The sequence below is a fragment of the Ursus maritimus genome, unplaced genomic scaffold (genome assembly GCF_017311325.1).
Source record: "Ursus maritimus isolate PB19 unplaced genomic scaffold, ASM1731132v1 scaffold_20, whole genome shotgun sequence".
Classification (NCBI taxonomy): Eukaryota; Metazoa; Chordata; class Mammalia; order Carnivora; family Ursidae; genus Ursus; species Ursus maritimus.
Genome location: NW_024424453.1, coordinates 24,604,120 through 24,629,752, shown reverse-complemented (window position 1 = coordinate 24,629,752; position 25,633 = coordinate 24,604,120). Strand labels below are relative to the sequence as shown.

The following is a 25,633-nucleotide window of genomic DNA, read 5'->3' as shown; positions in this document are numbered from 1 at the left end:
CCAGCAACCCTCAGTTTGTTTCCTATAGTTAACAGTCTCTTATGGTTTGTCTCCCTGATTTCATCTTATTTTATTTTTCCTTCCCTTCCCCTAAGGTCCTCTGTTTTGTTTCTTAAATTCCGCATAGGAGTGAAACCATAAAACCGTCTTTCTCTGATTGATTTATTTTGCTTAGCAAAATACCCTCTAGTTCCGTCCACATCATTGCAAATGGTAAGATTTCATTTTTTTTTGATGGTTGAGTGATATTCCATTGTATAGATATACCACATCTTCTCTACCTGTTCATCTGCTGATGGACTTTTGGACTCTCTGCGTAGTTTGGCTATTGTGCACATTATTGTGCACATTGCTGCTATAAACTTTGGGGTGCAGATCACCCTTCGGATCACTATGTTTGTATTCTTTGAGTAAATACCTAGTAGTGCAATTGCTGGATCATAGGGTAGCTCTATTTTCAACTTTTTGAGGAACTTCCACACTGTTTTCCAGAGTGGCTGCACCAGCTTGCATTCCCACCAGCAGTGTAAAAGTGTTCCCCATTCCCCACACCCTCGCCAACATTTGTTGTTTCCTGACTCATTCATTTTAGCCATTCTTACTGGTGTGAGGTGGTATCTCATTGTGGTTTTGATTTGTATTTCCCTGATGTTGAGTGATGTTGAGCATTTCTTCATGTGTCTGTTGGCCATTTGGATGTCTTCTTTGGAGAAATGTCTGTTCATGTCTTCTGCCCATTTCTTGACTGGATTACTTGTTTTTTGGGTATTACGTTTGATAAGTTCTTTATAGATCTTGGATACTAGCCCTTTATCTGATAAGACATTTGCAAATATCTTCTCCCTTCTGTAGGTTGTCTTTTGGTTTTGTTGACTGTTTCCTTTACTTTGCAAAAGATTTTTATCTTGATGAAATCCCAATAGTTCATTCTTACTTTTGTTGCCCTTGCTAGTGTCTAGTAAGAAGTTGCTGCAGACGTGTCTAGTAAGAAGTTGCTGCAGGGGCACCTGGGTGGCTCAGTTGTTAAGCGTTTGCCTTCGGCTCAGGGTGTGATCCCAGAGTCTTGGGATCGAGCCCCATATCAGGCTCCTCTGCTGGGAGCGTGCTTCTTCCTCTTCCACTCCCCCTGCCTGTGTTCCCTCACTGACTGTCTCTCTCTGTGTCAAATAAATAAATAAAATCTTAAAAAAAAAAAAAAGAAGTTGCTGCAGCCAAGGTCAAAGAGGTTGCTGTCTATGTTCTCCTCTAGGATTTTGATGAATTCCTGTCTCATATTTAGGTCTTTCATCCATTTTGAGTTTATTTTTGTATATGGTGTAAAAAAGTCGTCCAGTTTCATTCTTCTACATGTGGCTGTCCAATTTTCCCAACACCGTTTGTTGAAGAGACTGTCTTTTTTCCATTGGATATTCTTTCCTGCTTTGTCGAAGATTACTTGACCATAGATCCATTGGTTTTTAATCTACAAGAAATGTTGTTTTCTGGATCTTTTTTCTTCCATGGAAAATATTTTAATTGAGGTCTGACTTAAAGTAACATGAACAAATTAGAACTGAAGAGCCCATTTTGATGCATTTTTACATATGTAATCACTCATATGACCACCACCCATATCAAGATATAAAATATTTCCAGCATTCAGGAAGGCTCCCTTGTACTTCCTCACAAGCCCCTACACCCAAAAGAAAAGCACTATTCTAACCTCTATCAACATAGATGAGCTTTGCTTGTTTTTTTTTCTAATTCCAGTATAGTTAATACACAGTATTATATTAGTTTCAGGCATACAATACAGTGATTCAACAATTCTATACATTGCTCAATGCTCATCCTAAGCGGACTCTTAATCTCCTTCACCTATTTCACTTTTGCTTGTTTACAAACTTCATATAAATGTCGATATACATTATGCACTTAATTTAATGTCCGTGAGATTCATCTGTAAATCTATAATATAAATAGATATAACCATAGGATGCTGTTTCTTATTACTGTGTAGTATTCCATTGTGTGAACATATCACAGTTTGCTTGTCTATTGTCCTGCTGAAGGACAATTGTGTTGTTTCTACTTTGGAGCTATTGTGAATAAAACCAGCATGCACATTCTTGTAAAAATCTTTTAGTGGACATAGCACTTATTTCCCTTCGATTATGTCCAGGAATATAATCTCTGAGTATAGAGTAGATATATGTTTAGCTTTGATAGATAGGTCAGTTTCCAAAGTGTGCCAATTACATTTTCCTAAGGAATATAAAACCATTCCAATTATTCCATGTGCTCAACAGCCTTGGAATTATCTGTCTGTTACATTTTAGCCATTTCCTTACATTTTGTACAATGGTATCTCCTTATGGTTTCCATGCAGAATTTATAATAAAATTTTAATATATCAGTCAATTTGAATTTTCTTCTTTTGTGACCAATAGGAAATAATAACTTAATACCATAACATTCAAAAACTAGTGGTCAAAGCAGGAAATAAAAGATGAAAATAAGGATGAAGAAGTGCATTGTGGCTCAGCTCCTGTTTCTAACCCATACCCCATTTTTAGAGACCATACCAGTGAGTAAACAAACTTGAGAATTCTCACTGACTTTAAATCCAGACAGAATCAAATTTTAAAAAAGCCTCACCCTCTTCCCATTCTGAATGAGGAGAAATAGAAAAATAGTTGGAGAAAAATTGATTGAATGAAAAATGAAGGTAATTCATTTTGCAAACGTGAAAAGCCACACTCACTAAACAGACAAGTATCCTCAAAGTGTGTGTGTAGTCCCATGGGGAAAACAAACAGGTCTCAGACCTGCTGGGAAAGAAATTCCTTGATTCTACCAGTGCAAAGGCAATATCTAGATAGAAGCACCCAGCAATGAGCAAGATGAAAAGAGAAACCACATGTCAACAATGGAAACATGCTAAAAAGAGCATAATCTGGTATGAGGCTGAGCAGGTGTTCATTAAAACTTCTTAGGGACAACCAGACCTTGGTTTCTAAATACAATTCCCCTCTAAAAGAAATGAAGTCTGCTTGTTGAAGTGGTTGATTCTAGGACAGAGAAAGTACAAAATGAGCCTGGATCATCTCATGCAAGAAGCCAAGGAAGTATTCAAAGAATCTCAGGCATCAAAAGACACCAATTGAACATTTTGTCACTGGTCAAATCTGAAACAATTTCAGCATCAAAATGCATAATCATAGTAACAGGCTATAGGCCATCAAATAAAGTAGGAATCTACTACAGTTGACCCTTGAACAATGTGGGGGTTAGCGACACAGACTCCCACACAGTCAAAAATCCATGTATAACTTTTGATTCCCCCAAAACTTAACTACCAATAGCCTACTGTTGACTGGAAGACTTAATGAGAACATAAACATTTAAGTAACACATATTTTGTGTTTTATATGTATTACATATTGTATTCTTACAATAAAGTAAGCTAGACCAAAAAAAGTTATTAATAAAATCATAAGGAAGAGAAAATACATTTACAGTACTGTACTGTAAAAAAAATCCATGTATAATTGGACTCGCACAGTTCAAACCCATGTTGTTCAAGGGTCAACAGTATTCTATACTGATATAAATAAATAATAGGGGAAAGAGAGGGTCTTATTTACACAAGAATGCTGACTGGTAAATACGGGAGAAAAGTTGTCTTAGAGATCACCATTTTATCGTCATCCTCACTGTTTCAAGCAAGAATCTTCAACTAATGCTAAAACCACTGAGTAAAATTTTAAAGAGTACTAGGATACTTACGTAGTTTCAATGTATCTATTATTTGAGACTACTTATGTACTCTCAATGTATTTTTCCAAAAGATACTTATTATAACACAAAGAAAAATAAGCATTTTACACTAGAGAAACCTGGCAGACACCACTTTAACAGAATGATCAAAGTTAATCTTATTAGGAGTGACTAATCTACACCATGTGCCTCCTGATATGTCATAAGTTATTTCTGTGGCATTCCTGCCAAAAATGCATAACTCGAATCTAATCTTGAAAAATAGGAGACAAATTGAAAGACAATTGAAAAGTAACTGGTTTATCTTTCTTAAAAATATGCTCATGAAATAAGGAACAAACTGAGAAAGATTAAAAATTAAAGGAGATAGAAGATTCATATACTATAAAAGACATTAGGGCAATTGGCAAAATATGAATAGTGTCTGTAAATTCAATAATATTGCTCAGGGTTAATTTCCTGGTTTTGTTAATTTTACTGTGGTTATATAAGGGAATTCCTTGTTTTTAGGAAACTTGCACATTATATATATACATAATTATGAACTATATACTATATATATTATACATCATTTAGGGACAAAAGAGTATCATTTCTGCCACTTACTCTCATATATATAATACCTATTATATATGACGGATGTATCATTTATATATATAATATATTATAGATATATAGATATACAAAATACTCCCTTCCTCTGTGTGTGTGTGTGTGTGTGTGTGAGTGTGTACATTTTTAGTTCCTGCCCATCCATGTATTACAGGCTAGAACTAAGGAACTACATTTCTTAGACTCCCTTGCCAGCTGAGGTCCAGATTTGGTTCTGCAAATGAGAAACACTTGAGTGAAATTAGAAGGGAGAAGATAGGTAAAAGCTGTTTCTGTTCTCTTCTGGCTTTAGCCATGGTCGTGGTAGCTCAGCACCTCAAACTCCTTCAGTGGTGATGAACTTTTTACTGTTACTGATCTCAAGTAGAATATGTCCCCCCCACCTCGTTTGCGTCTTTAGCCCTTCCAAAAATGTCATGATCTTTTTGCTTAAAATACCTAGAATGGGGGTTGCCTGGGTGGCACAGCGGCTAAGCGTCTGCCTTTGGCTCAGGGCGTGATCCCGTCGTTGTGGGATCGAGCCCCACATCAGGCTCCTCTGCTGGGAGCCTGCTTCTTCCTCTCCCACTCCCCCTGCTTGTGTTCCCTCTCTCGCTGGCTGTCTCTATCTCCATTGAATAAATAAAATCTTTTAAAAAAAATACCTAGAATGGGTTCTGCTTTCCTATATGTTATACCAGCCAAGGTGTCACTCAAGTAAAAGGCAACAAGCAGATGTTTTCAGCCATAAAAGAACTCCAAGGAAACAATACCCCAGGGGCCATTTTTGATGAAAAAAAAAATTTGACAATGAAATCCAGCCAATTAAGAACAAATAAAAATAAAATAATGAGTAAAATGAGTAAGAATAAAGAACACAAGAAGAAAGAACCATATTTAAAAGACGGATGATTAAAAACAGAGCAGTGTGATGGGATAGGAAATGCTGAGATGGGGAGTAGGGTATTTCATGAATATAGTATGGTTCTAGAAGACCATGTTGGTAGGGTGACATTGAGCAGAAACCTTCTTGAATTAAGGGAGTGAGCTATGGAGATATTTGAGCAATGAATTTTTAAGTCTGTTTTTAAATAAAATGTGACAAACATCAAGAAAAACATCCATCCTTGCTATCTGTATCTTATAATTGAACAAGGTGATTTTGTCACCTGCTACCACCTGATGGCAGCACACTCTAAAGGAAAACTAAGAAGAGATCAAGTCTGTGGTGGTAAAACTAAACTGTATGAAGCTTCCTTTAAAAGTTGAAAATAGAGTTCCCTAGGACCCAGCAATTGCACTACTGGGTATTTACCCCAAAGATACAAATGTAGTAATCCGAAGGGGCACCTGCACCCCAATGTTTATAGCAACAATGTCCACAAATAGTCAAACTATGGAAAGAGCCCTGATGCCCATCGACAGATGAATGGATAAAGAAGATATGGTATATGTATACAATGGAATATTATGCAGCCATAAAAAATGAAATCTTGCCAATTGCAATGACATGGATGGAACTAGAGGGTATTATGCTAAGCAAAATAAGTCAATCAGAGAAAGACAATTATCATATGATCTCACTGATACATGGAATTTCAGAAACAAGGCAGAGGATCATAGGGGAAGAGAGAAAAAAAATGAAACAAGATGGAACTAAAGAGGGAGACAAACCATAAGAGACTTTTAATCTCAGGAAACAAACTGAGGGTTGCTAGAGTGGAGGGAGGTGGGGGGATGGGTTAACTGGGGGATGGACATTGGGAAGGGTATGTGTTGTGGGGAGTGCTATGTATTGTGTAAGACTAATGAATCACAGACCTGTACCCGAAACAAATAATATATTGTATGTTAATTTAAGTAAGTAAATAAATAAATAAATAAAATAAAAAAACTAAACTGAAGAGAGGCAAATATCACAAAAGAATAAAAGTGCTGTGGTGTTTCTAGCTTCTGAATCTTAAACTTGTCAGACATTTCATTGGACTTTTTTATTTCCTTAAAAAAAATAAAAAATAAAAACAAACCTCAATATTTCTTGTTTACAAGTTTGATAACTTCCAGATTCCATTCCTGCGTTGTAAATGGTGAAAAGCTTTACTTTACCTAACTTGTTACCTTCACGTCTTCATTTTCAAACCCATCTGCCTAATGCAGTCGCCATTGTTCCGGGCGGAGGTGTGTTTCCATTACCCAGGCAATCCAGAAGATGGTAGAGCCAACTGAAGACCTGCTGCTTTTATAGTATCTCTTTTCCTATAAATAATTGGAGCTCTTGTCCTAGCATTGATTTTCAAGGATCTGTCAGTGTTTCCACATCTAACTACAGAGAAGTGGTACCTTAATTGTTCAATGAGATGAATGTTTATGGACAAACCAAGCTCTGTGTGGAGTAGCACTCAGGGCTTTGCCTGGTGTGTTCCTCTTCACACTTCAGGTCAGAGCTTGGATGCCACCTCCATGGAGAGGACTTCAGTCCTGGTGACGTTTCCCTCCTAGGGGCTGCCTTAGCCCCAAACCCTTTTACTTATTATTCTACATTCTAATGACTTTCCTTTTCCTCTTATTCTTTCTTTCTTTCTTTCTTTCTTTCTTTCTTCCTTCCTTCCTTCCTTCCTTCCTTCCTTCCTTCCTTCCTTCCTTTCATTGAATAACTCATCTGTGTTAAGGTCGAGGCCACTATGTACAGACGAAAGAGGGGGAGTTTTATTTCTTGGTCTCTTCCTCCTTGGACAGAGTCTTACCAATTCCTCCTTCTTGGGCTGGAGCTGCTCTTCACGGCACTAGCGAGCCTCCTTGGTCTTAGATCTGCGGGCCTTGGCCTGGTCAGCCAGAAGCTCTTCGGGAGCCTTGTCAGCCTTGGGCTTGTGGGTGTGTTCATGAGAATCCACTTGTTTTTGAGCACGCTACCCTTCACTCTCAGGTACAGGCTGTGTGATACACGTGGCGGTCAGTCTTCTCAGATTCACCGGACCTTCTGAGCAGCCAGGGCAGAATTCTCATCCTCCTCATCCAGATTACCTTCTCAGGCATTCAAGCACTGGCAGTACCTTTTCTCTTACCAATGCCCATACACCCGCCCTTCCAGGGGCCAAAGTGTTTTTCCAGCACCGAGCCCAGGAATGCACAGTCACAGGCTTCGGGCTGATCAGTGCATCTTTGATCAGTTTTCAGATCTGTTGATGGGAGTTGGCATTGGTGATTTCGTTGGTCTCATTGGGGTTCAACCAGACGTTCTTTTTGCCACAGTGGAGGACACTGGAGGCAAGCGTCTTCTGACGTCTGAGCATACTCATGGCTGAGGCCGCAGCGCTGAAAGGAAAGTCTAATGACTTATTTTCTTGTCTCTCTTTACCTTTTGCCTGAAAGCTCTGTGAGAACAAGGAATGTATCTATCTTGTTCATAATTGTATTACCCACTCCTGGGCACTGCGCCTGGGACATAGTGGGTACCTAGTATGTACATTTTGTCAAATGAACACATTTCCAGGGTCCTTGGTGCTCTTTTTAAAAACTATTCTCTAAATGAGTTTCTTTTTCATTATTAAAGAAAAAAACATTAGCTTAAGTCACAGCTACTCAATTTTTTACACTTAAAATTTTCACTGTGTATTTCCTGAGAACAAGGGCATTCTCCTCATAAAAACAGTACAATTATCAAACTCAGGACATTAGCAATGATTAGCAATCATCTCCAGATTTTGTTCAAATTTTGCCAACTTTCCCACTGAGGACATTTGTAGCAAGAAGGGGAAAAACGCGGGGCGCCTGGGTGGCACAGCGGTTAAGCGTCTGCCTTTGGCTCAGGGCGTGATCCTGGCGTTCCGGGATCGAGCCCCACGTCAGGCTCCTCCGCTATGAGCCTGCTTCTTCCTCTCCCACTCCCCCTGCTTGTGTTCCCTCTCTCGCTGGCTGTCTCTATCTCTGTCAAATAAATAATAAAATAAATCTTTAAAAAAAAAAAAAGAAGGGGAAAAATGCTTTTTCCCTTGTCCAGAATTCAATCCCAGATCACAAGCAGCATTTGGTTATCATGTCACTTTAGTTTCCTTTAATCTAGAAAAATTTTTCAGCTTTTCTTTGTCTCTCATGACAATTTTAAAGGATGTGGATGTGTTGTTTTATAGAATGTCCCTCATTTAGGGTTTGTCTGATGTTTCCTCACGAATACACTTGTGCATTTTTGGCAAGAATACCATGGAAGTGAGTTATGTCCTTATCAGTGCGTCCTATCATGATGTCTGTTTATCCCATTAGTGGTGATATTAATTGCAATCACTTGAATAAACAGGCGTCTGCCAAGTTTCTCTACTATCATTAGTCACTTGTGGAAGATACTTTGAGACTGGATAAATATCCTGCTTTTCATTATATTTTCACCAGTTTGTTTAAGCATCCGTTGATGATTCTTGCTTCAATTACAGCTCCCATGGTTGTCATGTGGTGGCTTTCAAATTCCATCATTTCTTCTATACTTGTAAGTTGGAATTCTACTATAATTTGGTTATAAAAAGAACATTTTCTTTTTCTACTGAAATTTCTAATAAAAGACTTTCTCAACACCTTACTACTTCTGCTTTATGCACATGCATATTTTACACCCTCCAAATACCTGATGAATTACTGATGCATTATTTCCCATTGTAAAGCCCTTGTGGATTTTGCTTAATTAGCTGGTTGCTGAGGTGAGGGCTTAGTTGTCCCATGTAGGATGGGCCTGTCAGGTCCCAGGAGACAGTGAGGGCTCTGGTAAGGATTTTGAAATAGAGAAGCCTGTGCCCAAATTGATTCAGCCTCTCATTCATCCCCTGAGCAACCCTGAACAAATTGTTAAACCTCTCAGAGTCTTTTATTCCTGTCTCCTTGAAGTTGGGAACCATGTCTTTGTATGACTTTGAATCCCTAGTATAACATGTGCACAAGTAAACTCACAGTTAGTGACTGTTAAACTGAACTATACCTCTTCTGCACCACCATTAGTGCATCTTCTCTTTTTGTTCTACTTTAAGACTCTCCTCTGTTGTCAAATATTGTTAAAGGTTCTTCTCAAGTCCTTTTGAGGCCATTCGGTTTTTGGTTTACATCTATCTTTCTATACTTTAGGCTTTCCTCTTTTTGCGTAGGTATGTTTTTACTTCCAAAAATTTGGCTTTCTCTGTCCTGGCAATTGCACTTAGATATTTATAAATACTTTTCAGATTTCTTCCTGGCTACTTTTTATTTTGTATTACTATTTTTGCCTTATTAAATTCACACTTTGTTGCCATTATTTTTTCAGAAATTAATACTGCTCCGGGCCCCTAGGTGGCTCAGTAGGTTAAGCGTCTGCCTTCAGCTCAGGTCATGATCCTGGGGTCCTGGGATTGAGCCCTGCGTCAGGCTCCCTGCTCAGCGGGGAGTCTGCTTCTCCATCTGCCCCTCCCTGCCCCTGCTCGTGCTCGCGCTCTCTCTCTCCCCCTCTCTCTCTCTTTGTCAAATAAATAAATAAAATCTTTAAAAAAAAAAAAAGAAAAGAAATTAATACTTCTCTGAGATAAGAGCCATGGGAGGATGGGGAGAGATTTCATTCCTGTTTGTAGGGAAGACAGTATGGATATTTTTCTCTTCCCACCGCTGTGCTGAAGCTACCCGTTCTGTTGTTGCTGTTACAGGGAAGCAGAATCAGAATCTTATTACCCCTCAATTCCTATTCATTAATTGGCTTTGAAGAGTATACCTAAGGTTATTTAACGTCGAAATTTGAGTTAGAAATGAGATTCCTGATCCTCAAGCTGAGAAGGTTGCTAATCAATGCTGCCTTCCCATAAAATGGTTATGTCAGTCTTCTGGACATAAGATAGGAAGCCTGAGTAGCAGAGGTGCTGGATGCTGTAGTCACATGCCCTAGCTCCTCTCCGCTCTGATTTCAGCTACAGCTGTAATGAGGGTTCTGCTGCAAGCTCAGATGCATGCTGTCTATATTGCACCCTAAAAGCAAGCCTACAGATTCTGCTTTTCTATACCAGGTTAAGGAAGCCCTCTCTGCTCTGTGCACAAGTACAATCCAGGACAGTTACCAGCCCTGGGGAAACCCTCAACCACTATAGGATGGGAGGGTGGATAAATGCTCCAACCTCAAGAGGGATATCCAGGGGACCATTCTGTACGTTTTTCAGAGATTCTCAAGGAGTAAGCAGTGATTTTAATAATGGATCCTTATATTGACTTTTCCTTCTTTCTTTTTTTTACTCCCCCTGACCTATTAATTCTGTTCTCTGGAAACACTTCCCAAATAAACTCCCTGCACCCAAATCACTGTTTCAGGATCTGCCTGTGGGAGTGCCCAAATGAAGTAAAAAAATCCAATAAGCATTTAGCAAGTGACTATTTTATGCTAGGCAGTGAGATAAAAGACCTAGTAGATAAAATTCCTAGTACTTGCCCTGAAGTATATAATGGGGAGAAAAACAAGTAAACAATAAAAAAATTACAATATGGGGTGACTGGGTGGCTCAGTTGGTTAACTGTCTGCTTTCAGCTCAGGTCATGATCCCAGGGTCCTGGAATCGAGCCCCATGTCAGGCTTTCTGCTGGGTGGGGAGCCTGCTTCTCCCTCTCCCTCTGTTTGATGCTCCGCCTGCTTGTGCTCTTTCTCTCTAGCTCTGTCAAATGAATAGATAAAATCTTTTTTAAAAATTACAATATATTGTTGGAGATGCTGTGTTGGTGACAAGAACATGATGCATAAAAACATGGGGGAGGGGTCACTTAACTTATACTTGGGGAAGGGGCTTCCTGGAAGATGTAATGCTTGAGCTAATGGATGAAGCATGGATAAATACAGCTATCAGAACTCTGTAACAAAAACTAATGTCAGCTGAAAATTCAATTGATACTTTTGTATCCTCTGTTCAAATGTTATGTTCTGCTGTCTTGCAGTATGCAGCATATGACATGATTTTAGGTGATGAATGGACATTTAAACTTTTTTGTAGTTATTATGTTAATATGTGCTAAAGATAAGGAACACATAAAAGTTGATTTTACAGACTATAATGGTTTAGGATGAAGATAAAACTATTTAATGAATTGAAATTGACCTTAAAAAATATTGAGTGAATAATAACACCTGGGTGCAGACTGACAAAGATTGCATGGGTGGTATGCAGATTACCGAAGTTTGGGAAATACTGCAGAAGGAAAAATCTAAAGTAGAATTCCTGCTTTCCAGAAACTCAATGGTTGTTTGGGAACACAAAGCCATGAGCAAGGATGATTAGGGCTACAATAAATTTGGAAACCAAGTACAGGTTTCCCCCACTATCCAAAATTAGAGAGTTCTTATTAAACCTTTCTAAACCAAAATGGCATAAAGTGAAGAAGCAATTACCATTACTTTATATGGAAACATTTTTGAGCATTCCCAGACCTGAAAAATAACCTCTCTTAGGCGTTTCTGATACCTTAGGACATATCTTGCTAAGAGATGCACAAAATAAATGGAGATAAAGCACAGATGCTCACGGACAAGTTCAAAGCTATGGGTGACTTGATGCTGAGATGCTGAATGTAGTTCCCGGGGAAGGAGCTTGGGGATGTCACTCTCCCCTGCTGCCTGGGGTTGAGATATGCCTTTATAAAGGCTCACTGCAAAACAAACTCTAACTGCTATTTTCATTTACTACATTTTTCATAAAAGTAAAAATTCTCTTCGGATTCCTTTGGTTAGCAAAAACGGGTTCTAATGTGAGGCTTTTCGAAAAGCAAAGTGGCTTAAGGGGAACTTTCTAAAAGAGAGGGGTACCTAAACAGGAAGAATGGAAAGCAGTGAGGAGCAAAGTGAAAAGGCTAGAGACTACAAGATCAGTTGGAACGCTATTGCTCTAGTCCATGGGAGAGGTAGTAACAGCTTGAATTAAGGAGTGGCTATAAAAATGGGGGAAAAAAAAAGACAAGTAATGAAACAGGATCATTGCAACCATCCTATGAAAACTTACTGGTTACAGGCAGTACGCAGGTGAAATCTGTCCAGCCAGGTCCAGGGCAGTTTTGTACACACAGACACACACACACGGAGTGGGAAAGCTGAATTAATCAATCAGAAAATATAATTAGAAGCATGTTTTTATTTGGCGTCAGTTACCACATCACTTCAGTGTCAATTCTTCAGATATTTGGCCCCCCCCCACCTTTTTTTTCTATTTGACTCAGAAGCTGGGGAAATACTAACACATATACAACGCTTTCTACATTCCAGGCATGTTCCGAAAAGTTTTAGTTCTCCGTTCTCATAACCCTTATTTTACAAAGAGAAAGCTGAAGCATAGGGAGGTTAAGTAACTTGCTAGAGGTAATACGGCTGATCAGTGAAGTAGCATAGATTAAGCCCAGGCGTTCTGGTTCTAGAGTATCTATTCTTAACACTACACCAGAATAAATGGGTTGGGCAGATTATGCTGAAGACCTGGTTCTGAGACCACAGTCCCCCCATCTGTAAAATGGCGATAATAACAACGCTAGGAGTCTGGTGCAGAGGAATGAGATAATGGATATGAATGTGAACTTCAAATTACGTATGTGACTCCACATACTAGCTTTTCATAATATAAATGCGTGAGCTCCTGCATTGTACCGAATCAACCCATGAAGTCGGCAGCGCCAGAGCGAGACCCCGCCCCTTTGGCTCCGCCCACCGCGAACGGCAGGTGGGGCTGGCAGATCTTCTTTGCGCATGCGGAAACTGCTGCCCGCTCCCACCTCTAACCCAGGCTGAGAGTAGCTGCCGTTTCTGGGAGGACGATTCGTGAGGAGGCCCTTGGCGCGGTTTTCCCTTTCTCTCCCTTCCGCGAGCCCTGGCCGTACTTCAGCTGTGCCTAAAGCGTGGTGTGTTCTCGTCTATCTGCCTGACTTTCTGCAGAAGGTGCCTGTCGTTGGCCCAATAGTTCCCTGTCGAAAGTGCCGGCCCCCGCGCCGGCACCGGCCGTAGCCGGGTGGGAAGGCTCAAGATGGCGTGCCTGTTGGAGACCCCAATCCGCATGAGCGTCCTCTCGGTGAGTGACCGCCGCAGCTGCCCGCCAGCTCGAGAGCTCGGGCCGGCCCGCAGCATTCACCCCAAACGCGGAGTGCCTCTTGGACACCACTCCTTGGGGTTGCTTCCGGCTCAGCTTTGGGCCATGGAGAGAGAGGGTGGGCGGGAGAAATAGACGGGACCCCGACCGAGCCAGAAACGTCTCCAACTCCAGGAGCTCCCACCGGTGCCGTTTCTCGGGTGGCCTCTGGCGGACACGGTGGTTGGGCGTACGGGCAGCTGGCCCGGTGGCTCGGATTCGGCTTTGCCAGGTGCTTCACTGAACCTTCCTCTCAGCGTTGCTGCTTCTCCGGGCCGAGCGTTCTGCCCTGTGAGGCGCGGGGCTTGCCGCTGGCCTGGGAAAGAGCGCCCATTCAGCCCTCCGCAGCTTTGGCAAGGAAAGGTGCAGGCACTTTGGGCCCCCACAGCCTGAGAGTGTCCAGGCCAGGTCTGTGGCTTGTATCGCGTCCCGGCACGAGCTAGAACTGCTTGCTTCTTGGCAACGGAGATATCGTGTCAGCTGCAGCATATCTTAGTGTATGTAGTTATTTAAGCCCCTTTTCTCCGCTCTGCTTTGGAGGTCGCGGCTCGGAGTCTAAAGGAACCTGTGCCTGGCATTACTTTTTCCTTTATAGGGAGTCAAACACTGGGGGGAAAAATCAATTTTTCTATTATTGAAAGAAGGGAATGTATTGACCCGCCAGGAAGTAATACCTAGTTGTTTGGGTTTTGTTTTTTTTTCAAGTTAAAAAAAAAAATCCAAACTACAACTTTCTCTTTTCACTGTATTAATGCTCTTGAGAACCCGACCCGGAGTGAAAGTTACTCAGGGATAACTTCAAAGGGTTTTACAACAATTTAGAGCTGTCCAACTAGAGAATAGTCATTTTACCAATGGTCCATTCGCTGTTGTTAGAAATAGGCAAAGACTGGTTGGCCATCTTTTGGACTTAGGGAAGCTGTCTGATACTGAGAGGGTGGTTGGATTACAGATTACCTGACTTGTCAGGATCCTAGAATCTGTGATTCCAACCGGTTTCTTTTCTCTTCCCTGACTTCTCCCATAGAGACACTCACCTGTCTGTAAGCACTTAGGACATTTGCTATGATTCAGGGTTAGAACACTGTAGCATATACTGTAACCTAGATAATTTAGTTTGGGGGGCGGGGGCTGTCATCCAGTTTGTCTCCTGGTTGATTTTAGCAGTCCTTTTCCTTATTTTATACAGCTTGGGAAACACTGTTCATCCAAGTATTGAATCAGGTTAGCCTTTTATTCTACTTCTGTAATACCCAGGAATATTTTGTGGGCAAGCAGGTGAATGACTTTTCCTTCATTATGTTTTTTTTAAAAAGTATGCCTCTCAACTGTCCTCAAGTCCTTTTAATTATCTTGTTTATCCTTCATTTCACCTGAAGCTTCTTTACTTTTTGTATATTGTCAACTTGTGTCATGCATGCAATTGAAAATTTTCATTTGTTTCACTCCCTCAGTAAATAATATTTCCTGATTAATTTTATGCAGAAACTTCTTGGAGACCAGTCCCTACTTCTAGTGGGGATTTGCTTAAGTTCTAATCTCATTGGGGGCTTATGTATTTTTCACAGTCCCAAAGTCTTATCTGTGAATTCATCGGTTATATAGCCTTGGGAAGTCAGACACCACTATGGCACAACCTTTTAAAATACAGAGTGCAGGTGGAACAGGAAATATTAATCAGAAAATACCTTGATTCCTTTAATAGGCTGCTTACTGTGCACCAGTTATGTACAGCGCTCTTTAATGTATACTTTTAGGGAATGCAAGTATGAGATCAGATGTGCCCTCAGGGATCTCACAGTCTGAATGAGTCCACGGTGTGATAAACATAATTTAAGCAAGGGGCAAATCATATGGCTTTAAGGGTTTCATTCAAGGCCCTTTATACCTTCTCCCCTATGAGAGATCTCATTCAGTCTTAAACCTTAACTGTGACCAACTCACATATTACATTGCCAGCCTTGACTTTTTTTCCACCTAATCGCACATCTTCAAATGTGTGGATGTTACCTAAGACTTCTGACAAAGCACATTCCCTTTTTCTAAGAGGACTTAATTATGACTTTCCATTTCTGTTAATGGTACTGGCTTTCACTGATCACTCACTGTTAAACCTCTTGGATCATCTTTGGCCCTTCTCTGTTTCATGCCCCTATATCTAATCAGTCCTTAAGTTCTGTTAGTTCTTAGTATTTCACACATGTGGCTGTTCCCATGGCCACCTTCTCATATCATTTTGTGCCTGCATTACCACAGTATCCTCAGAATTATTTTTACCACTCCTTATGTCTTACCCTCTCAGTTCAAGTCTGTTCTCCACAGTAATTTTCCTATAGAAGACATTGGACACGCTACTTTCCTGTTTCAGTTCTTTAGTGGGTTCCTGTTGTGGAAAGGTCGACAATGACGTTCAACTTTGGATATAAGATTCTTTATCCTCTGCATGAACCTTCTATCCCATATAAATTGGCTTTCTCAAATTGAAGTAATCTTGGGTTCTTCCAAACCCAATAACTCTTACTGTATGCCTGCTCATTTGTACATATGTATTATAGCTTTGTATGGATTCATTCATTCATATTTTGAACTTCTGTCATTTGCCAGGCATGGCATTGGGTTTGGAAATACAATGGTGAGCTACATAGACCTGTCTCTGCCCTTTGGAAATTTTAGCCTAATGTGGAAAATAGATTATCAAATCATTACACAGTTCTTTAATTGTGAATGGTGATTAGTGTTATGAATGAAAAATATAGGGTGCTGTATAAGTATGTAGTAGGGGAACCTGATCTAATATAGAGGACAATGAGGAGAGCTCAGGAGGATTTCCCCGAAGAAGTGACAATGAACTGAGAGTTCAAGGATGGTTAAGAACTAACTAGAAAAACAGAAGAGTGTTCCAGGCAAAGGAAACTGCTTTTGCAGAGGCCCTGGGGCCTTTAATAATTGTTCGAACTTCTTAGTAAATTAATTCAGAGGTAAGTGCTTGACCTTTTTCTTTACCCCACTGCTATTTATAGCACTGTGTCTTGCATATACTAGATATTCAGTAAATGTTTGGTTGAACTATTTATTTGGGGGAGTTGAACAAACTCTCCAGCTATCTTTCTAGGCTGCACCACAATCATCCCTATCTATCCACCTTTGTTTTGCACTTTTTTTTGCATTATCCTTTTCAACAAATTTATAAATTCTCTCACGTTTCCCAAACTCTTGGATGATTTTACATTGATTGGATTGTTTAAAACTTTTTATTCTGAAGTAATTATAGGTTCATGGGAGGTTGCGGAGTATCTTTGTATACAGAAAGATCCCTGTGTACACTTTGCCCAGTTTCCCCCATTGGTTACATTTTATATAACTATAATACAGTATCAAAACCAGGAATTTGATACTGGTATAAGTATATGTATAGTTCTGTATCATTTTATCACGTGAGTATAGTGTAGCCATCACCACAGTCAAGATACAGAATTCGTCTATCACCACAAAAATCTCCCTGTGGTACCTCTTTATAGTCAGACCTACCTACCCCCTGCTTACTGTCTCTAACTCCTGGTGACCACTAATTTCCATCTCTGTAATTTTGTCATGTTCTATAATGTTACATAAATACAGTATGTGACCTTTTGAGATTGGCTTTTGTCACTCAACATAATGTCCTTGAGATCCATCCAAGTTGTGTGTATCTATAGTTTGTTCCTTTTTACTGTTAAGTAGTATTACATGGTATGGATGTCACATTTTAGCTATAAACCTATTAGACATTTTGGTTATTTCCAGTTTTTGGCTGTTACAACCTCAGTGAACAATCGTGTATAGGTTTTTGTGTGGGCATAACTTTTCATATCTCTGAGATTAATGCCCAGGAGTGTAATTGCTAGGTTGTATGGTAAATGTATGTTTAGTTCTTAAAGAAACTGACACTTTTCTAAAGTGGATGTACCATTTTACATTCCCATCAGTAATGTATGAGAGATCCAGTTTCTCTGCACCCTCACTAGCATTTGGTATTGTCATTATTTTTTATTTTAGCTGTTCTAAATAGATGTGTAGTGATAACTCATCATGACCTTAATTTGTATTTCTGTAATGATAAGTAGTGTCAAAAATATTTTCATTACTCGTCATCCATATTTTATTGAATATGAAGAAATATTTTAGTGAAGTATTTCTTCATATCCTTTTGCCCACTTCCTAATTGGGCTGTTTGTTTTTTGACTGTTGAGTTTCGAAAGCTCTTTATAGATTCTAGGTGTGAGTCCTTAGTCAAATAGGTGCTTTGCAAATATTTTCTTCTAAGTCTGTAGCTTATCTTTTCATCTTTTTAACCATAGTAAAAAATGAACTTGGATCTCAACCTCACACCTTATACAAAAGTTAATTCAAAATGGATCATAGATTTAATTATAAAACATAAAATGAAACTTTTAGAATAAACAAGAGAATATCTGCAGAACCTTGGACTTGATGAAGAAGTCTTAGACATAACACTAAAAACATGACCTATTTAAAAAAATTTTTTTAATTAAAAATGAAATTTATTTTTGTGAAAGACTGTTAAGAGGATGATTGCATTTTACTTTGGTCACTTTCTAATGATTTGAGAGAGGCAAGGTAATAAAATTTCATTGAATAACATTATAGGCTGATATAGACAGCTAAGGCATCTATTAATTTTAATTGTCTCCTTTACAATGTTTTCCTAGTGCCATTATGCCTTTTTGACAAGCAGCTAGTAGAACTGTACAGGATATTCCAAGTCTGAGTATTCCTTGGTTTTTGTTCTGTTCTTGATAATCATAAGCATTTGTTGGCCTTAAGCTGGGTATTGATTTGCTCTCTTAACACAGACAACTGACAATAGGAAAAATTTTTATGTGATGTTAAGGCCAGCTATACTATAAGCATGAATTTGGCCTCTCTTGGCTTTTAGTAATAAATGCAAAGTAACATCTGGTCAGCACATTTTAAAGTTTGCCATTAATCCACTCCACAAAGGATTGGGAAGCTCCTGGGAGCTTCCACCAGGAAGCTCAAGGTATGTTAGGGGGTGTTCTTAATGGGAATTTAATAGTATGAACTTCCCAGTCTTTACTGGCTATGGGTGAGGAATGGGAGATGCTCATTGTATGTTTCCAGACATCGTGTTGTCTCTTTAAAGGAAGATTGCCACCTAAATTCAGACACTGGGTGCTCAAGAAGTTTTTAAAGCTTGGGGTGCCTGGGTGGCTCAGTTGGTTAAGTGCCTGCCTTTGGCTCAGGTCTTAATCCCAGGATTCTGGGATCAGGCCCCACATTCGGCTCCCTGCTCAGTGGGGAGCCTGCTTCTCCCTCTCTCTGCTTGTCCCTCTCCCTGTCCCCTGCTCATGCTCTCTCTTGCTATCTCTCTGTCAAATAAATAAATAAAATCTTTAAAAAAAAAGTTTTTTAAGCTTTACCAAGAGTTAGATACACCTTAGTGTAGGGTCTTTCTATTTCACATGGAGGTTTATCTCCTATCCCCTCCCATTCTCATTAAGAATTTCAAAGTAGTGCCAAGAGCCAGGAATTTCAGTGGTTTTGACTCGTATCATTTTCATTTCTGATTTGGCAATTGCTTTGCAGTGCCATCTGTCATGTTGGCTTCTGGGTAAAGATATGGAGTTATTGACAAAGAAAAATTCCTGTTACCTTCTGGAAACCAGAGAACAGCTGCCTTCACTGAACAGTGGTGCTATGATCCCTGGGACTATTTAGATAGGAATGAAAGGTATTCCAAATAAGAGACATTTTGCAGAAACAGCCCCCGCTTGTCACTTTGATAAAGGAAAACTGTTTGTCCTCTTTCTATAAAATCAGAAGAATAATGTGTTAGCTACATTCTCCAGTACTTTCATAATACAGTTATTGGAGGAGGTATTATGCTGCCTTATGAATATGAAAAGTTGTGGTCCAGTGGGAAGAGTTTCCAGCTTATAGGGTCTGTTAATATTTGGTGGTCTTTACCACCAGCAAAATTATTACAGAACGTGAGATTCTTTCTCTTCAGGAGTGTTTTGAGATTCTTTCTCTTCAGGAGTGTTTTAAGGGCACCTGGGTAGCTCAGTTGGTTAAGCGGCTGCCTTTGGCTCAGGTCATGATCTTGGCATCCTGGGATCGAGCCCCGAGTTGGGCTCCCTGCTCGCAGGGAACCTGCTTCTCTCTCTCCTCCCTGCTCATGCTCTCTTTCACTACCCATCTCTCTCTCTCTCTCTCTCAGATAAATAAATAAAGTATTTTTTAAAAAAGGAGTGTTTTAAGAACTTATTAGGCTTTCAGAAAGTTATAGATGGTCAGTGATTGAGTGAGGGGAAATGAGGAAGAGTCATAATCATGATCAAACAGGATTGACAGGATTTTTACCTTTACAACTAGGTGGTATCATCTACTGAGGATTAGGAGAGGAACATGTTAGGCAAGTGAGGAGGAAAAGTTTCATTTTAGACATGCTGAGTTTGCAGTGTTTTCTGGACATCCCTTTAGAGGTGTCCAATAGGCAGTTGGATATCCTGGAGTGTTTTTCATACCACCAAGCAATTCTCTAGTTCTCTTTGGACCCCAGCCAGGTGTTGTACAATTTAACCGACACTGTCTACCTGAAGATAGAGTCAGATCCCATAGGTAAAAAGGGTTTAGTCCTACAAGACTGCCCCTCTTCAGGCACCAGTTACAAGTCCAGGTTGTTCTGTGCCTCTGACCAGTCAGCTATAAATCAGAGGTTCTCACAATGCCCTCCTTGGCTTCAGTAATTTGTTAGAATGGTTCACAAAGCTCAGGAAAATCTTATGTTTGCCAGTTTATTATAAAGGATACAGATGAACAGCTGGATGATGAGGTACATAGGACAAGATCCAGAGGTGTTCCAAATGCGGGAACTTCTTTCCCCATGGAATTGGGGTATGCCACCCTCCTAAGACTTGGATGTATTCACTAGCCCAGAAGTTCATTAGCTTTTATTGAGCTTTAATCTCCAGCACCCCCCACCTCCCCACACACACCATTTTTCCCCTTCCCAGAGACTGCTTGGGTAGGACTGGAAGTTCCAACCCTCTAATCACTGGTCTTTCTGGTTACCAGTCTCATCCTGAGGCTCTCTTGGGGCCCTAGCCTAATTGTTTAGTAGCATAAACTCAGGTGTGCCCAAAGGGGGATCCTTATGAATAACCAAAGATACTCCTATCACTTAGGAAATCCCGAGAGTTTTAATAGCTTTGTGCCAGGAACTGGGACAAAGACCACATGTATGTATTTGTACCACAAACATAAAGATCTATTGATTAACCTGGGGTGATCATTGTTTGGGAGTCGTCACCATATTGATTAGTGGTTCTAATCTTTTAAGGATATGAGTCTCAACATCCTCTTCCCCAGAAAAACATGCATCTGCCTAAAGATTTACATAATTTCAAGTGGTTCATGATTCCCTGGAACCTATATATCAGTCTTGAGTTAATAATTCCTTTTTTTTTTTTAACTGATCCCAAAGTCAGTCACAAAAACATATATAGCAAAATTTAGAGGTCATTTACATTGTAAATGTAAAATGTAAATGTAAAAATTGTAACAATAATAAGGCTTTAAAACTCATACAAGGTATCATGTGGGGACTTGGCCCTGAAGAACCATAATCTTTTGCCCAGAGTATGCTGGTGATCTTCTATGAGGTGTATGATCTCTACAGAAAGGGTTTTGTGTAGCAGATGGTGTAGCAGGCCTGGGGGGAAAAGTGTAGGTTAGCTGGAAATCCATGCTAGGACAAAGTAAGACACTTGGGGAGTCTGGGCACAGGCAAAGTGGAATAGACAGTTTACAAGTGGCCCATGATAGTGGCATGATTGTCACAGGCCACAGTGTGGATGATGGATCAGACAGATCCTTAGTGGTACTGTAGTAGGAAAGCTAATGCATCAATTGTTGGAAGTGGTGGGCTGAGTCTGAGTCAAGCACCATGGATAGCTCCGAGGCAGTGGTGTTCACTGTCTCTAAGACTCTGAAGCAAATAAACTTTTTTTTTTTTTTTTTAAATCAGGAGACCGCTAGCCTGTCTGGACACTACCTATTACAAGGTGTACCATGAAAGATGGTACCCAGGATCTCTAAGTCATTATATGATTTCAATCTTGAATAACAATTTGAACTATTCTTGTGGTCCACCCATGTATGGTAGCCTCATTCTGTTTTGTCAAGATTGAGAAGCAAGCATCTGAATACATCCTAGTGGATTTCCAGGGCTCTCTTACCATCTTGGGAAGCATTTAAATGAACCTCAGCCAACCCAAAGAGTATCTTAATCTTTGTAAAACTCCTCACAACCCTTGTCATTCCTGTGCCCCAGAGGTGGTTTTTTTACCTCCTTGAACTTCCATATTATGCTGCTTTGTACCATTGATCCTTACTTAGTTCTTTATCTGGAAGGATCTCTTCTTGGCCCTCAGTCTTCAGACATTCCCATCTACGTTGATGAGTAAATGAATAGAATTTAATAGTGAGAAGGAACCTTGAAGATCATCCAGACCCGGACAACAACTTGTGATTTGACCATACTTTAAAAGGATAAACATTGCAGTACCTGATTAGAAAGAAGCATGAATGCTAAATTCCTTCCAGTTCTTGTGACCACCAAAGCATGTTTATAGCAATTGTTGATATTATAAAAGAGCTATAATAATATTTTATTTCATTAAAAACTCTCTACAGAAAAAGTAAAGTCTACTCTTCATATCCCCTTTAACTGTGCTCTGGTTTTTAAACTATGAAAAAAAATCCCTCTGTGTGAGTGTGAATTATGGAGTCTTTGGAAGAAATCTGCAGATAATCTTTAGTTCATTCTTGTCATTTTTTTTAATTGGGGAAAACTGAGAACTAGAGAGGCAGACTTGCCCACTGTCATATGCTATTATATAAAGTGTTAGAACCGTATATCTAAACACCTAATTAAAAAAAAATAAAACAAAACTATGTGCACAGCCTTACATTTTAGAATTTTATTTTCAAACGCTAAGCACTGATTTACTATTTTAAAGTGTTTCCTTAACATGTAAAGTCCAATTTTCAGTGTTATTTATTGAGAGTTCAGGGTTGCCTCTTATCCAGGTAGATTAAAAGTTACGTATTTAAGTATTTTCATGATTGTATTTGTGAAATTTAAAGCTGATTATATTCTAGGAGTCTCAGTTGTCATAATTATTTTACATTCTGTGTAGATAGGACCCACCCAAACTGAAGTGCCATTTTATAAGCCTTCCAAAGTTGCTAGAGGCTGCAAAAAAGCAGGGCTTTGCTTAATGTGGAGAGAGAGGATGCTATGAACCTCTAGAAACACCAAGGTATGAATCCCATGATAAAAAAATAAATAAGTAAAGGATAAAAATAGTTGCAAAAATCCTGCATGACAGGTCTGAAAGAATTTGAGAATCTGATTGAGTTCTAATGAGGCCAGAAGTTTACCAGAATTCAAAAAGTAAAAGAAAAACAACAAAACACCAACATGTTGGGTTTTGAATTGTACGTGGGCATTTTCTTATTTTTCTTCCTTTTGGAAGCAAGTGGGAATCTTGGAATACATAGGGCATGATAGCTGTCTGCAAGGAAAAGGTCAGTCTTTGTTGATGATTTTATTTTTTTGCCCTCAAAATTAGGAAAGAATTGTCTAGCAGTTAATTTTGTTTAATAGTGAAATAAACTGTCTGGCAGAGGAATACTGTGTATCACCAGAACTCTTCAAGCAATGGTGAGGCAGTGTTTAGGATTTTATGAATTTATGTCACCAGAACACAGCCAGAATAAAGGGGGAGACATTTGATTTGAAATTAAGGCACACTTTAGTAAAATACTTTGAAAGTATTGATTTCAGGGGCACCTGGGTGGTATAGTCAGTTAAGCGTCCAACTCTTGGTTTTTACCTTAGGTCATGATCTCAGGGTCCTGAGATCGAGCCCTGTGTTGGGCTCCACACTCAGCGTGGAGTCGGCTTGGGACTCTCTTCCTCTCCCTCTGCCCCTCCCCACCACTTGTTTGCTCTGTATCTCTATCTAAAATAAATAAATGAGTCTTTCATTAAAAAGTATTGATTTCTGATATTCTGGTTTATGGCAGCCCTACTCTCTTTAGGCACAAATACAAACATATCTAGTGTCCCTGGGCTTTAAAATGAATAATTGTGAATTTGTGACTGATCTAAGCAGTACACTTATTTGGCATTTCAGAAATTGTCAGTGACAAAAGCATTTTTTTGGACTGAGAGTTTTGGAGGTGTCAGAAAATCAAATTTTGGTTTCACATTATTTGGGGAATGGATAAGAGATTTTGGCATTTCCAGTTGACTGGAACTTAACTAAGAGCTGTTTCAGTTGGTGGCTCCCAGCACTGCCAGACTCCACACCCCCTTTTAAAATATACTTTGTAGTATCTCCTTGGCTATCCTGAAGTGAAATTCATAGATAAGTTAACTGTTCTCATGTGTTACTTTTATGTTATTTTTATTTATTTTTTAAAGATTTTATTGATTGAGTGATTGAGTGTGAGTGAGGGGAGGGGCAGAGAGAGAAGGAGAATCCCTAGCAGGCTCCAGGCCCAGTTCGGAGCCCAACGCATGGCTGGATTTCATGACCCTGAGTTCATGACCTGAGCCAGAATCAAGAGTCAAGACACTTAACTAACTGAGCTACCCAGGTGCCCCTCACGTGTTACCTTTAAAGAGTTGGCGTTATGGGCGCCTGGGTGGCTCAGTCAGTTAAGCGTCTGCCTTTGGCTCAGGTCATGATCCCGGTGCCCTGGGACTGAGTCCCTACCCCACGCATTGGGCTCCCGGCTCAGCAGGGAGTCTGCTTCTCCCTCTCTTTCTCTCTCTCTCACTCTGCCCCTCTCTAACTTGTTCTCTCTTGCGCTGTCTTGCATGCTCTCTCTCTCTAAAATAAATAAAATCTTAAAAAAATATAAAGAGTTGGCATTATGCCCCAGGTGGTATTAAGGGGAAAGAGCAGGAAACGATACAATTTGAATAGTACTCAGGGAGAACTATAATAGAAAGAAGTTATTACCAGTAGTGATATATTTGCAGGTGTACTAATTTGGCTGTGACTGTGACTGCTACATTACAGGCTGATATAGATTGGATGTAACGACTACTTAAATACAGTAAGTGGTGGTGTTTTTTATGTGACTTTCTGAAATGAACAATTTTTGGTAAAGTTCCGCACAAGGTAAATTACATTACAGCTTTTTCGTTATTCATATGGGAGTGGCATTCTTGGGAAAATTATTTACTGTAAAATACAAAACATATTTTGTGTTTATATGTAAAATGGAGTTAGATTCTAGGCTCAGGTAATTAATTTTTAAAATTTTGTTTTTGCCCTACGTGACTGCAAAGTCTTTTGGATGTGGGCCCATTGTCCCATACATTGCAGAACATCCATCCACCTTCTTAGTCCTTGCCTGCTAGATATCAGTAGTACCCATTGGCATTTTGACAACCAGAATCACTTACATGAATTTATAAAATGTGTCTTAGGAAATAGTGCTGTTCCTGTTTAGAGCTGCTGAGAGCCTGGGAATTTCTGAGTGGTGTATCTTATTGTATCTCCCTCTTTCTCTCCTGCCCTTTTCCTTCCCCCCAGCTTGTAAGAGTATATAATATAAGGACATGGAAATAAAATGTGCTAGTAAACGTTTTTCCCCCATAGTGTGTATAGTCTTCTAATATTCTTATTTATTACATTTATTGCTTTTTGTCTTTCTCCCCCTGCTGAAATGTAAGCTCTGCAAAGGTGGGTTGGGGGGTGGTAGGGTATCTTTTTTCCTTACCTAGAACAAAAGTGCTGCGTAGTTGTTTAAGTATTTGTTGACTGAATTAAAGGGTACAACTTCAGCTTTGTTTTGGATTCCCAAGTGTATACTATATACTATATCATTATAATTCTAAATGGCATTTCACAAACACACCACATTGCTTCAGAACTCTCTTGTGCATGTATTCTGCTCTCCACCTAGAGTCCTTGTCTTTTTTTCCTCCCTTTTTCATCTAGCAAAATAATACTAGTTTTTCAGATTAATCATCCTCATCCCTTAGATATCACCTCCTATTCCACCCCTCACTTTAGTTCTTAATTATATCTTCAACTTTCTTTTTATCTTGTATCCACTTACTACCTTTATCCTATGTTATAAGTTACACT

General features: G+C 39.6%; 1 protein-coding gene and 1 pseudogene across 2 annotated transcripts in view; one reads left to right on the top strand and one right to left on the bottom strand.

Moving 5' to 3' along the window:
• Positions 1 to 7,056: 7,056 nt before the first annotated feature.
• Positions 7,057 to 7,658, bottom strand: LOC103678696 (annotated as a pseudogene).
• A 5,441-nt stretch (positions 7,659 to 13,099) lies between these two features.
• The window catches only part of ARMC8 (armadillo repeat containing 8), a 104,974-nt gene continuing 92,440 nt past the window's right edge, over positions 13,100 to 25,633 (top strand). Inside the window, exon 1 of one of the 2 annotated variants that reach the window (XM_008708090.2) lies at positions 13,100 to 13,379. In XM_008708090.2, coding sequence (XP_008706312.1) covers positions 13,335 to 13,379 — 45 coding nt within the window. In that variant the 5' untranslated portion in view covers positions 13,100 to 13,334. The remainder of the gene's footprint in view (positions 13,380 to 25,633) is intronic. The other variant, XM_008708076.2, reaches the window with a different exon arrangement.